Source organism: Aythya marila (assembly GCF_965140915.1).
Source record: "Aythya marila genome assembly, chromosome: 6".
In the NCBI taxonomy this organism is placed as follows: Eukaryota; Metazoa; Chordata; class Aves; order Anseriformes; family Anatidae; genus Aythya; species Aythya marila.
In genome coordinates this window covers 13690721-13706919 of record NC_139047.1, presented here as the reverse complement: position 1 = coordinate 13706919, position 16199 = coordinate 13690721, and the positions used below count along the sequence as shown (strand labels likewise).

At 42.0% G+C, this 16199-nt stretch overlaps 1 protein-coding gene across 1 annotated transcript; it reads left to right on the top strand.

The window, feature by feature from the left end:
* The first annotated feature begins 3138 nt into the window (after positions 1 to 3138).
* Positions 3139 to 15422, top strand: ICOS (inducible T cell costimulator). Its single transcript, XM_082764048.1, has 6 exons — positions 3139 to 3258; positions 9135 to 9173; positions 10133 to 10471; positions 11326 to 11438; positions 12056 to 12146; positions 12659 to 15422. The coding sequence occupies exons 1-5, from the start codon at positions 3201 to 3203 to the stop codon at positions 12143 to 12145; spliced, it is 639 nt and encodes a 212-aa protein (XP_082620174.1). The 5' UTR covers positions 3139 to 3200; the 3' UTR covers position 12146; positions 12659 to 15422.
* The last annotated feature ends 777 nt before the right edge of the window (positions 15423 to 16199 follow it).

Below are 16199 nucleotides of genomic sequence, written 5' to 3'. Positions count from 1 at the left end.
AAACTCTTCACTCCCCTCTAGATTTTACTGCTGATCACAACTTCATATGGCTTGGAATATCCCTTCGGTCAGCTGGGGTCAACTGTCCTGGCTGTGTCCCCTCCCAGCTTCTTGTGCACCCCACTTCCTCACTAGCAGGGCAGTTTCAGAAACAGAAAAGACCTTGACTCTGTATAAGTACTGTCCAGAAACAACAAAAACAGCGGTGTGTTATCTGCACTGTTTTCATCACAAATCCAAAGCATAGCATGATATGAGCTACTATGCAGAAAATTAACTGTATCCCAGACAAAACAAGTTGGAAGTGAGGTATGAGAAAAAGGAATTTATCGCTGGGATAATAGTTATGGGGGTAAGATACATAGAAAGAATGTGGCCTGGGGGCAGGAGGAGCCACGTTCCAGAAAGGACCTAGGACACGTGCTGGAGAGCAGCCGCTGCTTCAGAGGAGGACAGAGAGGGGCAGAGAGGGGCCATGGGCAGTCAAGTTAGAAGAAGAAAGGAGATCTGAAAGGAGCGTGTGGATGAAGGACAGTCAAAATCAAAATGAAGGAGGGAGAGAAATACATGTAAGTGACGATGGAAAAAGGAAACACGTGTTTGTGACTCAAAATAGCTACAGTTATAGGAAGCGTGTTGTGGAAACAGGCTGCTTGTCCCAGGTGGTTAACTGCAACCAACTGCAGTATTTGTAAGAAACACTTGTAGTTGCAGTCACAGTGTCTTTGTGAGGTACAAAAGCATGACAGAGGAGGGCGGCAAAGACGGAAAGAGTAAAGAGGGTGAAAGGCATTGAAGGTGTCTGTTGGCGTGGGACTGCAAGGTCCCACATGCTCAGCCCTGAGACAGACTTTGTGTCTCAGCTTGTGAACAAACACTGAATGCTCCAGGCTCTGCTGGCTCATCATCAAATACACTCAACTATTTGAAAAAAAAAAAAAAAAAATTATCCTCATCAAACTTCATATTGCTGCCAAGTACTCCAAACTGTGTCCTGGGCTGGACCCTTTTGGAACAATGGGAGTGGTGCGTTCTGGCAGTTCCAGAGCTACTGGGAAACAGAACCGGAGAGGGGGTAACTCCAGATTTGAGGCTATAAGGACAGGAGAAAGAGGACAAACACAACATATTTGCTGGGAAGGGAAACTTGCTCCAGCTGTAATAGCTTATGTCAACCAAGCTACACTGGTAGCTACTCTCACTCCAGGAGGGAAACAGATGTATAATCATCTTTTCTGCATTGGCATAACTGATAAAGTCCCAAAGAAGGGAAGGAAGAAGTAAGTTGCTCCAAAACAGCTCTGTTCGTTAAAAAACAAACAAACAAACAAACAAAAAAATAAACTCAAAATGATTTTCCTGGCAAAATGTTTACATTTTGAAGAAAGCCAACATGTTTTATGAATCCCAGCAATCCCAATTTGTCTTAAAGCTCATTTCTACATAAAATAGTAAAAACTTTGCTCAAATGCGTTCCCCTGCATCTTTACTGGCCTTCCCACCCAGTGGTAGTCTTTGTAGAGACTTAGTCCTTGGTATGCTGTCAGTAAAGCTCTCCCAAAGGCGGTGGTGGAGGTACTTTACATGTGATTCTCTTCCTCCATTAATTTTGCATCAGCAGCAGCTCCTTTTGCTATCAGTCTCTCTCGCTGCTTGCCTCAGGCTTACTAAGGGAGCAATAAAGGTCCTGTCCCAGGAGAAGGCTCCTCTGTTTCTGCACTTCCCGTAAGTTGTTGTTGGGGATGGGAAAGGTGGTGCTACCTGGAACCTCAGCAAGTTGGAGCCTGGGTCATAACTTCATTGGCAAAGCTCAGGAGTCAGGTGTATCTCTCCCAGCTTTATCATTGCTTGAACCGTCATATATTACTCTTGAGCTTCAGAATTAAAAGCATACTGCAGAAACTTTCTGTAGTTAGAATTGCTTGCATTTGGCTCCAGAGACCTGAGCTGAGAATTTAGATCAAATCCTGTCTTGACTCCGACTTAGCTCTGATTTTCATTTAACAAAAGGCAAAGATTTGCAGGGATTTGCAAAGATTTGAAGAGAGTAAAACTCTCTGCCGGTGTCCACGTGAACAAATCTTTAGCATTAATAATGAATGACATTAAATCACTTTTTGAGAAAGAGTAAACCAACAGGTGAAGACTTATTCACAAAGTACAAAGTAGGAGAGAATCTGTAACCGAATCCTATTCACAATTATCGGGTACCACTGCGCAACCATTACGAGGACATCAACCTCAGGAGTGTCTGTCAGGCACCAGAATTAGCCCTTTGTGTCTTCTAACATGTATATGACAGTCAGGAATGCTAAATGCATCTAATTTACTAAAGAAGCTGTTTTCCAAATATAGTATCTGCCCTAAAATTAGCCAGATCTAAATGGCTGTAGAACATTTTATCCCAGAGGGTCCCACACCACTTCCTGAGCACAGACGTACTGCAGGCCAGAGAGCAGCGTGCCGCACAAAAGCAGGGAGAGGGAGGGAGAGAAGCTTCTGCCCTAAGGCCCTGGGGCACTGGGCCAAATCTCCTCCACTCAGAGTTGATGGAGTCTCTCATGTCTGCCCAGAGCAAGCCTCAGCTCCAGGGTGGAAGTTTTACATCCGAGTGAGCCTCCAGGATGTCACAGGGCTGAGCGGGTCCTTCTGCAATTTGGATCTGTTCTTCCACTGAATTTGAGGACCAGGACAAAGATGAGCCTCCTCCCCTCCTGGCCATCAGCTTCCGTACAGGGCAACACCACCAGCTACACAAGCCCAGCTGAAGGTGGGGGGGAGGCCTGGTTGCCAGTGGCCAACATGCACATGGAGTAGGTTAATTTAAGGAAGGGGTCACCAACAGCTGCTATCTGCAGGAAGCGTGCTGTAGGTGATGGTAGCTTCTGTCGTGACAGATTTCACCAGAAGCAGTCTTTACGGAAGTGATTATTAAAGGTAATGTACGAAAATCTTTCATCTTCCTGTCTGTGACAGCAAGCCATGAGGCGGGGGAAAAAAAAAAAAAAGCAGCAAACTCCACAGGTGTGGGCGACAGCTAATGCTGACATAGCTATAACGTAGTCAGGTGTTAAATTAAAAAGTCCTTCTGACTATCATATAATTTCCCCCATTGCCCACAAACCACTTCCTTTTCTACCCAAGAATTCTTCCCCATCTTCACAGCAGACAGAAGGCTAGTGCCTGAGTGTCAGGCAAGCATGAAGTCGGTCGCTGTAACGCTCTGTCTCCTCTGCTTTCAGTTTGGAGCCCTGTGTGGTGAGTAGCACTTCTTATTCTCCTCACAGTAGATGTCCCTACGGAATATAGCCCACCCAGAGAAGGGAGGCAGTAAACGAGGTCTGATAGCGTGGGGTTGGAGGAATAGAGATAATTGAGGGAAGCAGTTGCAAAAAGGCCACTCTTGACTTTAACATCACTAGAGCTGGTGGGAAGAGAATTCCTGCCAGAAAGGGCATTTGGTCTGAGACAAAATGCACAAGTTTTCATTGTCTGTATTCTTTAGCTCATCTGCTCAGTGTTATCCTCTAGCTGTTCAGACTGTAGTGCTCCAGCCAGCTTCCCTTGCTGGGCACAATGTCTTAGAGCAGCATGACGGTGAATGGCTTAATAAAGAGACACTAAGTTATTGATATTAATCCTGGTCATGTTTGAGCAGGGAATTTTTGTACTGTGAAAAATGTGTATGGCATGGAAGGGTGGATGAGATCATTTTGGTGCAGGCTTGAAACGGGTACAGACTTAAAAGGAGGTATAGCTCTCCTAACGCTGTGTTAGCGGTGACAGAGTTGCTCTCAGTCCAGCCATAAACATGGACATAGCATTTTGCGTGGCTCAGTGTTTTGTAATAGCTATGTAAAGTAAAATACCAGAGCTCACATTTATCTGAGACCTGAGATTTAGTGCACAGAGTTACTAACTGAAGCATTCATTATTTAAACATGTTGTTTGAAGGTCATGCAACGGGTTATTGAATATGTTTGCTTCTGAAATTCCAGTGATACATAGGTTCAGGATAGGTTCAGTTTCATACAGAATTTAAGCTTTCATTTAAATAAAAGCTAGCTTCCAGCTCTTTAGGCAATGCAGATACCCCTCTGAAGGTTAACTAATACAGCAACAGCATACCGAGCTTTCAGACATTGAAAAATGGGTGAAATCACAGGGAAGGAGGGTAGTGGACAGTATCAATAAAGGGACACAAGCTGTTCTTTTTCTCCTTGAAAAATCATCTTAAATCTAACAAAAACATCCTCTCAATTTTGTTACATATTTCTCAGCTAGTCAATTTAGCAGGTATACTTCACCAGCACACTTTTACATGTGGCTGGAGCCATCTAAAAGGTCATTCCCTTGGAAGAAACAGGCTGGAATTTTAAGGGTGCAAATAATTGTTCCATCTAATACTGGCAGTTTCCCCTTCTTTCTCCCTCCCTTCCAACACAGAGAATAGGTCTTGGGCAGGGTCTGGGCAGAGGAGATGGCAGAAGAAAGACATTGCTTCCAGGGAGAAATGGTATCTCACTTTTTTTTTTTTTTTCTTACAGTGCTTTCAGTATAACAAGTACTAATTATTATCATTATTGCTAAAAAGAAAAGGGCTGTATAACAGCAGCTTTATGTAAGACACATTGGTATGACACCCTCATTAGAGAGTGAGCTAGCACTCCAGCACTGTGGCAAATTTTGGGGAGTAAAAACAGAGTAACTTAAAAGCATGGCTTTTTTTTTTTTTTTTTTTTTTTTTTTGTCCATTTTAGCACAGTTATTAGCAAGCTCTACCTCTGATCTGTGGATATTGTTTCAGTGTAAATACCTCATGGAAGGTGATATACGTGTGTGTGTGTATTGTGCAATTTGGTAAACCAGTCGTGACCAAGAAATTGTCTGTAAGAGCTTCTTGGGTAGACAAGCACAGGCAATGAGATTTTGAAGTACAGAGCTGTAGGACTCCATAGCACTTGAGGCCCTTGGCTATGAAATGCTGTACATGAGTTTTTGCATGCCAACATTTGCAAAGTATTATCGCAGTTTGCCCACATATCTCCTGTTGTCAACACCGGATGAAGCCATGGTCACTTCTCAGAAGGGTGTCTGAAACATTACCAGCAATTAGTGCAGCGTTAGTGGTATATTTTATAAAAGCTCCCACATTCTACAACATATCTTATAACAGAGAAATAATTCAGATAGTCTTCTAGAGTACTTCTGGCCATTACTTGCTTTGCCCAGAAGGACTGCCTTCCTCTTAACCCTTGATTCCTGAAGGACAGCAACATGCTAGTTTTAGGCATAAGACTAATGACACTGAATTGACAGTGCCATCTTTCAGAGTGCCTTGAAAGATTAAAAGCTACAGCAACTTAAAAATGGTGTGCGGTTTCATCAGACATTTAGTAATAATAAAACAAAAATGCTTGTTTGAAAAGAAGGTTCTACACTTTATTTGCTCATTTTCAGTGGCAAACACACCCAAGCATTATGCTCGTTCTTTTAATCAGCTGATTAGTTTCTGGGAGCTGGGGAAGATAAAACAAAATGCTGGAAAACCATGCAAGAATATCCTATCCTATCCTATCCTATCCTATCCTATCCTATCCTATCCTATCCTATCCTATCCTATGCTATCCCTGTTCTGTTCTCCTATGTAAAAATGCAAGTTTGAAAATTAAGCAAATGTGTTTTTTAAACTTCTGTTAAGACCCAAATTTGTGACGGATTGTGATGTTTGCAAATAGCATTGGGTCTGCTGAAAAGCAATGAGAAAGCTCAAAGTTGCAGTCCCATTAGAATGAAAATAACCTGCCTTCTACTGGCCTCCATATTCAAGCACCACAACTGCAGAAATTTGCAAGCCTCTGACAAAGTACTTTCCCATTGCAGTAAAGATGAAAGTAAAAATGTCTATCAAAAGAGCTGAGGAAGACGTATTTGTTATCCAGGTAATCTCTTACAGGAATGTACAGGACTGTGAGTACACACAAACATAGGATGCACACTCACACTTCATAGTTTGACATAACAAGATGCTGCTCTCATACCCAAGTTCTTCTCTTGGATTCACATCTCCTTGACAAGAGGTGAGCTAGGAACAGCTCTACACAACATCAGTGTGACATGTAGGAAACCACTGAAAGATTTGTTTCCTCTTGTTATAAATATTACAGTTGCATTAGTTCTTTTATAAAAAATACCAAAAGGAACCTTACAGCCAAATGCAAGCATTTTTACTGCTGAACCAGCGATATTCTTCTGCTCGTTTTCAGCTCTAACAGGATGTATTCTTTTATTCATGTATTTTTTGTGGTAGGATTAGGGAGGTTTTGTGAGTAAATCTCTCAATATTATTGCATGTTTTAACCTCCATTTCCTGTATTCCACTCCCCTGAATGTACATTTATTCTCAAAGGAGCTTGGCAAATGACACGTGTCTGGCCATTAACCTCAGAGTCCTACAGGGTCCATAGGATTACCCTAGGAATGAACCAATACAAATGGGAACTTGAGAAGAGCAATCAGCCGTAGGGAGGGGGAATAAACTACCTCTTAGTATGCAGCGACAGAACATTCACATCAGGACTTGATGCAGAATAGCTAGTGAGCTGGAAATCTCACTCATTGTGGTTACCCATGTAGACAATTCTGTGTTTTAATCTCAGGCACTGTTAATCTCATTTTAAAATATGCTCCCTTTATACTATGCTAAGCACACTCTTCTGTGTGGTCACTTGTTTCAGAAGAATACTAATTGTATTACTGCTACTGAAATGTTCCTTCACAGAAATACATTACTGAGTCTTTCATGAAAATAAGCAGTTACAGCTTCTGGGCCTCAGAGGATGCAAAACAATTTTTCAGCTTGCCACAGGGTCACGTGAACTTCACGCTTAATCACCTCGCTCTGCCCTTTTCCATTAAAAACAAATATTAAAACCATGATCTCTGACAAAGATTTTAAACCACCCAGTATGAAAGGGCAATTTCATTAGCCAACAGCAGAACTGAACTGTTCTCGGAGGCGCTCGGAGGCATGACATTCCCAGCTGTTCCTTTACGCAGAGTAGCGCAGCCCCACTCCCCTCCGGGCTGCCGGGGGCCTCTGGGACCACTTGGCCCTGCAGCTGCCCAGACCCCGAGCCAGCATCTGCCTCTCCTCCCTGACGTCTGGTGGCAAAGGTGGAGGCCTCGCTCAGCTACAGGTGGGACCCGGCCAGCTCACACATACACTGCTCTCCCTAGCTTCTGCTAGCTCGATACACTCGCTGTTTTCTTTCCTTCCCTAAATAATTTATCTGCTGTTGGGCCTAATTTTAAAGGTATATGTTATCAGCCCGCAGGCCACTGAAACTAGAGCATTTTAAAAGGCCTTTATTTCAAATGTTGTTCTCCCAGCAGCTGCTTTCCTTCACCACTCAGCACGCAAGTCATCAAGACGCGTTTCCTTATTTGACCTTTGCTTTCAGCTTCTCAGGCCGTGTGCCCTTCCGAGGGCTTGCACTCTCTGTATCGAGAGCTTTAATTCAATGAGGGTTGACAAGTTGTGTTTTGTCTGTCTTATCTTCACACCAGTGGTACAAGATACCTTGTCTGTTATCACACACTTAAGTAATAGTCTTGAAAGTAGTGCAGATATTTGAACTGTCGCTGTGTGACATAAGTCACTGACTGTGCACAGTAGGCCAGGAAGAACGTGATAACTGGGAAGAGGGTGAATCAATCAAAAAAGAGTAACAGTTTGCAATTGCTTTCCAGTTGCACATCACAAAGCATTTTCCACAAGTCCATTAGCTTATGTGTGACACTAAGAATATTTTAATCAAGTACTAACTCATTGCAATGCCCTTGCCAGTGGTGATAACTGGGGAGCAAGAATTCAAAGCAGAAAAACGCGTGGACACCAAAAGGTTGCCTCAGTCCAGGAAGAGAGTTGAAAGCATTCAACACTACATGACTGAGAATAATCTCCTGTTCCTGGGCATGTGCAGGCTGGATGTTGTGGATTGCAGGTGCCTTGGGAAAAGGATTATTTACACTGTGCAATCGGTACAGCACCCAGCACAGTTGGGAACCTACTCTGCATGGATCTAGACTGCCACGTAGCAATAACAAGAATATGATTATGTATGGAAGTCTTCAAGTATTTGTCCCCTGTTTTCTTAACATCAAAAAATCTTGATGTAGAGTGTATTTCAATCTAAGCAGCCTCTGAAGTATTTGCTCAGACTACCTGAAGAGAGGAAAGGCTGATACAGGTTTTTTTCTACCTGTCTGTGTAGGAGATAAACCTCTGATTTTTGAGCAATGCAAAAAAGGAAAAGTCGAAATGAAACACTATCAGGCTGAGCTATGCCTGCTACTTAGGACACACAAACCATTTCAAAGCAGTGCATGCCACCAACTCAGACAGAAAATTCCATTCTCAGTATTGCCATAGTGGGTGGTGAGGGAGGTAGCACCTTAAGGAAGTCCTAAATAATTAATAAAAGTGTGCCAGGCTCCTGTAACAGAGGCTGCCTAAGCACAACAGACTGAATGCAGCTTGATAATCATGAAGAGAAAAATTTAGAACAGAAAACTGCGTGCATTGATGAATATTTTCTTGCTGCATATCTTGGAGCACCTTCCAGTTATTCATTCTGGATGTGCCAGAAGAAGATATTTTGATGCGGTGTTGGGAAACAGAACAAACGTAGAACAAAATGGGCACTACAGTCTGGAAACAGAGTATAATGCTAACTTATTGCCAACTCTGGATTCACGAGAAAACAAGAGTATACTTTTTAATTTGGGATAGATTTCCACACTATCTTTGGGGAAATTCTACTTTCATCCCAGTTTCTACGCTTTAAGCATGCCTATTCCTTCTGCAGAGGTGTTTTATGAATTTCTAAGTGCTATGTATGTTATCAATATTAATTCTTGCCCAATTAATTTTCTTCCTACATTATTTTTATACTTTGTGATTTTATCATACCATGGGATTTTATAGTGTAGCACTGAGACAAGATCAGATAGGCTTATGACACAAGTACTAACATTAGAAAATAACTTCAGCATCTTAACATCGCATGGCTCAGCCCCTCTTCCTGCATTTCTCTGCTTGAATTTTAAAAAGGAAACAATTTATTTTTCAGGAGCTGATACCTGCTCATCAAGACCGTGCAAAAATATAGGTAAGACACACTCACATAATTTGGTATATGTTTTCAAGTGCCATACTAGATCAGAAAATACTGTCTTTGAAGAAGAGGGTTGTCATTTTTTTACAGCACACTTTAACACATTTTTTTCTCAGGGCATTCCCCATGCTATTGGTTGCTGATTTTACAAAAGTCAAACTGTGAGGTAGCAGGAGGTCCTCAGTCAGTTTGCTTTCTTCTTCTTCTCCAAGAAAATAAAAATAGAAACATTTTGCAGAATGAGAGAGTTGTATAACATCTGTCAATGTTTTCTGTCAATGCTTTCAGGAAGGTCAAATATGATTTTTGGGTTGCATGTGAATGCATGCACGCAGTGACATCTGTGCTCTACTCATGTCCTCATGTTTGTGATAAAGGTCATATAGTCATCTAAGTAATTAAGTTTAAATTGTATGGCATGCCCCAAACCACTATCTCAAAAGGAAAGATAGGTCTTATGGTTAAGGCATTTATGTAGGAGTTTAGAGTTCAAATCCTGTTCTGCGTTTTCAGATACAGCAATGAGGTTCAGATTACAAACCCTAAACCAGAGATAATTGTCACCATTTTCATCCCACCTTGTTTTATTTATGAATAGGACAACAAGACTGAGGCAGGGATTATATGTCTCAGTGTTTGGTCGAAGGAGGCCTTTAAATATTATGAAGCAAGTCACTGATTCAATGCTAACAGAGACCTGTCCAGCCTCATAGCAGATAGCAGGCAAGGTGTTATCTCATGTATTTTCTCAGTAATGTGTGACATGAGCAGAACGATGCACTGGTATCTCACAGTCCAGGGCTGAGTGGCAAAGCCAGACTGTTCTGAGTACCTACATGTTTTAAGTTTCTATGACACGGTTCACTTGCTTTGTTTGAATGAGTTTCTTAACATTTTAGGGATACTCTTCGTTGCTGTTTGAGTGACTGCACTTATTGTTTTAATATTTTCAGATCAGCTGCATGTCTCTGACTCCCAGGTGATGGTGGAATTTAATAGTGGAAACTTTAAATTCATATTTCACAACCCCAAAAATGTGAGTGAGTTCAGCATGACCCTCTTCAAAGGGCACGAAAAGAAGGAGATCTGTGCTCTCCATGTGAGCAAGGAGAAAGCTATCCCCAAGAGTAACGTCACCTACTGTCAGGCAGAGCATTCAAATACCAGCACCACTTTCATACTCACAAATCTGGAAAGAAAGCACATCGACACTTACACCTACTGCCTGGAGATGTTCTTACCCCCTCCTTACATAGATTGCCGCCTGAAAGAAACCTATTTGTACATCCAGGGTAAGTTTACTTCCCTTCTCCCCTCACTTCGGTTTGCTGATAAACAGACACTGGGTGTAGCTACACTGCAGCGAGAAGTGTGACTGAAGTTCACATGGAGAGCTCCAAGAAAGCATAAAAGTTCTCAGGAAGGGTTCTCCATACAGATCAATAACAATACTGTACTGTCTGTTCTCCTTCCCTTTCTGTCCTTTCCCATTTCTCAATGCCAGGAATAAACAAAGATAAAATTATGTGGTTGGGCAAATTATCTATTATCCCTCTCTGAACTTAACACACGGTGATTGCAGAATCAGGCTGTGCCATCCTGTTTTGTCAGTCGTGTTTTCCACTGCTCTCCACTTCCACTTTCCTGACAGCCAGATGCTCACAGCTATTGCTAGCTATTTCATGCCCTACTGTATTTTCTCCGAGATCTGGACAAGGTTGATCTTGTGTCCCCCTCCTCTTGCCTTCCTATCCAAACATGACTGCCAAAATCCTCCCTTCTTTAGACCAGGCTGCCCTTTAAATCACCTGTGGTTCTCACCGAATGTAAGCTTAAATCTTGCTTCAAATCTGAACTATCATCATGCTCTCAGTCTGGGCTTGGTTTCTTTTCAATCTACACTTTAAGCCTTGTGTGCCAACAGTGAGGCTTTCACTTCTCCTTCTGGACAACTGCAGTGTTTTGTTTCCTGCTGAATACACTTTCCCAAGGCAACTCTTCAACTCCTGGAAATCCTTCTCCAGAGCACACTTTGGCTGTTTCATCTAATATGAAGAGGAGATGGGAAATAATTTGAAAAGTTGTTTGTGGGGGGGAAAAAAAGTGCTGATTCTCAGCAATGCCATTTTTGCCTCCCTATCTCCAGATAAGGAAGACTGCATTTCACTGGGACTCATGACATGGGTAACTATTGGCCTGATCGTGTTTGCCATGATTTCCTGTGTCTGCTGTGTAGCAGCCTGTCGCTTAAGGAACAAGGTAAGCAAGTCTACGGGATTCCGCACAACCCTCCTTCCAAGGGTCATGGATGGGGAACTTGATTTAATGAGATTTAGAGGGTGGGACAGGCATATACTCAGCACGTGATACGTTTTTTGACAAAGAGAGTGAGCTGTTAATTTACCCCTGAAATTCACTCACTGATGACAGCAGCTCAGATTTAATTTTTCTAAGACAGAATTGTCTATTGATTTAAGGGCTGGGAATTAAAGGAAAGAAGAGAAATGCTGCACAGGTCAGCAAAATTACTTTGGTAAGCAATTCACCTGATTGTTTTCTTCAAGAGGGGAAAACAAATCATCAGTGGAGCAATTCCAGCTCTGTTCTGGAGCAAAACCACTTAAAGAAAGAACCAGTTGGATCAGGGAAGAAAGGAGACTGTGGACATAAGTTATTTATTTTTTTTTTTTGGACAGTGCATTTTTCATTTTCAGTTTGTTCTATTCCAACTTTTCTACCTGAGTGCCTGTCTATTCTGACTTTAATATTCACACTTAAAACAGTCAGATTAACTGCCCTGTTTAAAGAACAAAGGTAGGAGTGGCGGAGGGTAGTGACCACAAATTAAAGTCATGGCATTTCCTCTCTGTTTGCAGAATCAGCAGTGTGAATCCAACTCCCACGAGTACAACAGTGAATACATGCCCATGGCAGCAGTGAATGCAGCAAAAAAAACAAGAATCTGAGGTTGTATTAAGACTAGTAGTACTTGAACCTTTGCCTGTAACTGTTGCAAGGCCTTCTCTGGGAGGGACAGGGCTGCTTGCTGTGCCTCCCATTGAGTCTAGGTGGGTGGGTGGGAAGAAGGGATCCGCACAGCAGCTTGTGCTGCCATGTAGCAGGAAGGGGAAACAGAACAAAAGCTTTTGAATCAGAATGGTGGGCTGGTTCCTAGAAATGCAACTGTTTTGCTTTGCATGGGTGCCAAGTGATGATTGTATGTATAAGGAAGGCATGTAAAACTGTTCCATTCAGATTCTTCAGATAGTGTGTGCTACCTAAGGAGGCACAAGTGATTTACTAGATTCGCTCAGGGTTACTGGGTAGGGACAAATAATCTATAGGGAGTAAGGAATTTCCTAACTACTTAAATCCTTGCACTGTAGCCAGAAGCAGTTTGGATACAGAACAGAAGGAGAGGTTGGACTGATTCAAACACATGTGGGTTGCACGTAATTAATTCTCCATTTCTATTGTAGGTTTAAGTTGCTTGTGGCATAGACATTCTGGCAGTGGAAGTTTCCAGCTACTTGAACCTGGACAATGGGAAAACCCTGGACTATGGGAAATCAACATTTCCTCACCTTCTGCCTGCCTGAGCTCTCAGGATGGTCCTGTGCTCAGTCATGAGACACCCACTCTACCACTGCTCTAAGCTCTGTTTTGCTCTAGCCTTGTGTGTTAACTGGCACACTGCCTGATCCACTGACTTGTACATGAAATGCTAACAGTGTGTTAAAGATGTCAGCTTTTAGTTGAAGAAAATGTAGGGTTTGCTTGAGAGTAGATTCTTGCAGTGGTGCTACAGAGGCAACTTCTACTTTCTACGGTTTCCTTTATGGTAACTTTCCACTGGGTACAAAAAAAAAAAAAAAGACTACCTCCAATGCCAATCCTTGTGGCACTGCCATGAAGTGCTGTCAATGTATTGCACAAGCCCTTTTATTAGGGCTAGTCTAGCCTGATGCTATGAAGTCATCTTCAGATCTGCTGTCAAACTTCTTAGCACCACATTAGGCGAGTGTGGTATGCACACATGCTCTCCTGCCTGAGAGAGCACAGCAGAGACTTTATTGTGACACAGAACCTCAGATACGCTCCAATGCCTTTGTGCTAGCAGTACATCTTTGCCATTCACACCATAGGCCTCCTCTTATTTAATTAAATTCTGAATTCTTCTTCCAAAATAGTAATATATTACTTTTGAGACTGCAATCGTTCTTTAAATTAGTCCAAACCTACGGGATAAGTCCCTAAACTAGGAGGCATGACGTCTCCTATTCACATGTCATAAGGCCAGGGTATTCGTGGACTCTGGTTTGCAATTATTTTCCTCTTGTGGTTTGACATGAAGCCTTTACCACTTCCGCAGTGGGTTTAGGGGTTACTTGACCTTCTGAAAATTGCTCAGTCTTCAATATAGCCCAGTAGGTCAACTTTGTCCTGGGCTGCATCAAAAGAGGTGTGACCAGCAGGTTGAGGGAGGGGATTGTCCCCCTCTCCTCTGCCCTCATGAAGCTCCACCTGGAGTACTGCATCCAGGTTTGGAGCCCCCAGCACAAGAAAGATGTGAACCTGTTCAAGCGAGTCCAGAGGAGGGCTAAAAAGATGATCACAGGGCTAGAGCACCTCTCCTATGAAGACAGGCTGAGAGAGCTGGGGATGTTCAGCATGGGGAATAGAAGGCTCCGGGGAGACTTCAGTGCAGCCTTTCAGTACTTAAAGGGGTCTTATAAAAAGGATGGAGAGGGACTCTATTCAGGTAGATAATGATAGGACAAGGGGGAATGGTCTTAAGCTAAAAGAGGACAGATTTAGACTAGACATTAGGAAGAAATTTTTCACTGTAAGGGTGGTGAGGCACTGGAACAGGTTGCTCAGAGAAGCTGTGGATGCCCCATCCCCAGAGGTGTTCAAGGCCAGGTTGGATGGGGCATTGGCCATCCTGATCTAGTGGCTGGCATCCCTGCCTATGGCAGCGGGTTGGAGTTGTATGGTCTTTAAGGTCCCTTCCAACCCAAGCCATGCTATGGTTCTATGATCCTTCATGCTACTTGTGAAATCCACCAAAACTCTGACCATAAATGACCAACTGGGAATCCAACCTGGATGTGTTGCCAGATACCATTCGGCTGCTGGAAGCAGAGCAGTGCATTGATGGAGTCTTTCTGTAATTCACTGACAAAACACAGACTGGTCAGAGGACACTATGTTGAAAGATGCACAGCCTGCTTGTCTGGTAAATGGAAGGTTGGTTTCAACTTGACAGGGTAAAACAGGGATATCAGACATGAAGGGGACATAGCTGGTAAGTCAGGAATGGGCATTTCCTCAACAAAAAACTAAATATATAGAGATACTTCAGGAAGAAGGTGCAAATTGTAAGCTGTGACATTAAGCAAAGGGGAAATGAGTGCAGCACCAAATGAAGTAGGGATTGCCAATTTTGCAGCAGCTACCCTGGTTTGATAACCAGGCTCCTAGGCAGAGATGTAGAGGGGTACCCTGGCATGTTGGCCACCATTACATTCTTTTCTGTCGTTCCAATAAATAACTTTGCCAACTTACCTAACTTCCCTGTAATACAAAACTATTCTCTGTACACCCACAAATAAATGACTTCATCATTTTGAAAATTATTGGTGAAATAATTAGCTTTTAAAATTATCAGTGAAAATAACTAACCTTTATTGCTTGTAATAAATGCTGGATATAGGAGCCTATGTAACAGTGGAGAGTCCTAGTCTCTAGAAACTCTCATCAGACTGAGAAGGAAATTCATGGAATAAAGAGTTTCTGAAAGAAGGAAAAACCCGAGGTTTGCCTTGAGGTGCTGCTGGATAAAGGATAAATGATAAACATGATCTCTGATTTTTTTTATTATTTTCCGGGGGGGGGAGGGGGGGAGGGATCCTTTGGGGACCCAGGAGTTGAACTCAATGGGCCTTGTGGGTTCCTTTCAACTCGGATATTGTATGATTCTATGATAGTTCAAAATATACTGTGCTCTAGCAAAAGAAATGGTTTATACCCCTTGTAACAAAGCTTTGGGAAATCTCAGGTTCCATCTCTGCTTTTTTTTTTTTTTTTTTTAAAGAGAAATTTTTATTCTTAATAAAACTGTTTTTATTATTATACCATGTGTCCTTAAGAAAATTCATGAGTGCCTGTGTGCCATAGGAAAGAAATAAGTTCTACAACCTCCACAGTGCAACAGGGTAGGGGCAGTTTGTCACTATATAGGAACTTATTGGAAAATAGGAAATGTACTAAGGAAAAAAATGATAAAAAAAAGAAAAGAAGTGAAAACCAAAAATCTAGAGCTGTTTCCCTGCAGTGAATTAACGATGCTTTTTCAATACATTTGTTTCTTTTTATTTTCATGAACAAGTAGTTTTTCTTATAGCCCCATTTCTTTTTGCTTTCTTTTAATCCCTTGTGCAGTATACAGATAATGTTTAGGATTATTTTTGGACATTTTTCAGCTTGTTTCTGTCACTTTAGTACCCCCTAATCAAAAGAAGCTGGAAGAAGATAAATAATGGCAAAATGAGAAAAAAATCTATGAAAAAAGTAACATGAGCTGAATTTACAGAGTGACAAAAAAGGGATTAAAATAAAACAAACAAAAAAAGAGTTTAGAAGAATAAATAAAGTAGTCTGATATTCTCATAGGTCAGCATTTCAAAAGTCAAAACTCTCTTTAGAAAATCCCAGTTTTGTGAAAAAGATCGTTTCAGCAGGGAAAAAAATCAACCAGGAATATTTCAGCCAACGCTTCTAGAAAATCCACTTTCAAGAAAGCAGAAGCATGAGTAGTATTCAAATAAACTTCAGAAAATCAGAGTTTGGGGAGTAAAATAAACTACTAAGAAACAATCTCAACTTAAGTTTTCTGCTTGCCATGTAAAGGTTTGGAATTGTAACAGAATTTTTCCAATTGTATAGCAGTCCATGGGGGGAGTTCTACAAGCTGAGCCTCTCCATCTTCATCTTCTACTGTTTTAAGGCGAAAATGGT

Bases quoted from the DNA above. Each gene is read 5' to 3' on its own strand.
- ICOS (XM_082764048.1), top strand. From the start codon at position 3,201: ATGAAGTCGGTCGCTGTAACGCTCTGTCTCCTCTGCTTTCAGTTTGGA. The intron at 3,259-9,134 runs GTGAGTAGCACT...TTTATTTTTCAG, and splicing joins TCAGTTTGGAGCCCTGTGTG to GAGCTGATACCTGCTCATCA. The intron at 11,439-12,055 runs GTAAGCAAGTCT...CTCTGTTTGCAG, and splicing joins CCTGTCGCTTAAGGAACAAG to AATCAGCAGTGTGAATCCAA.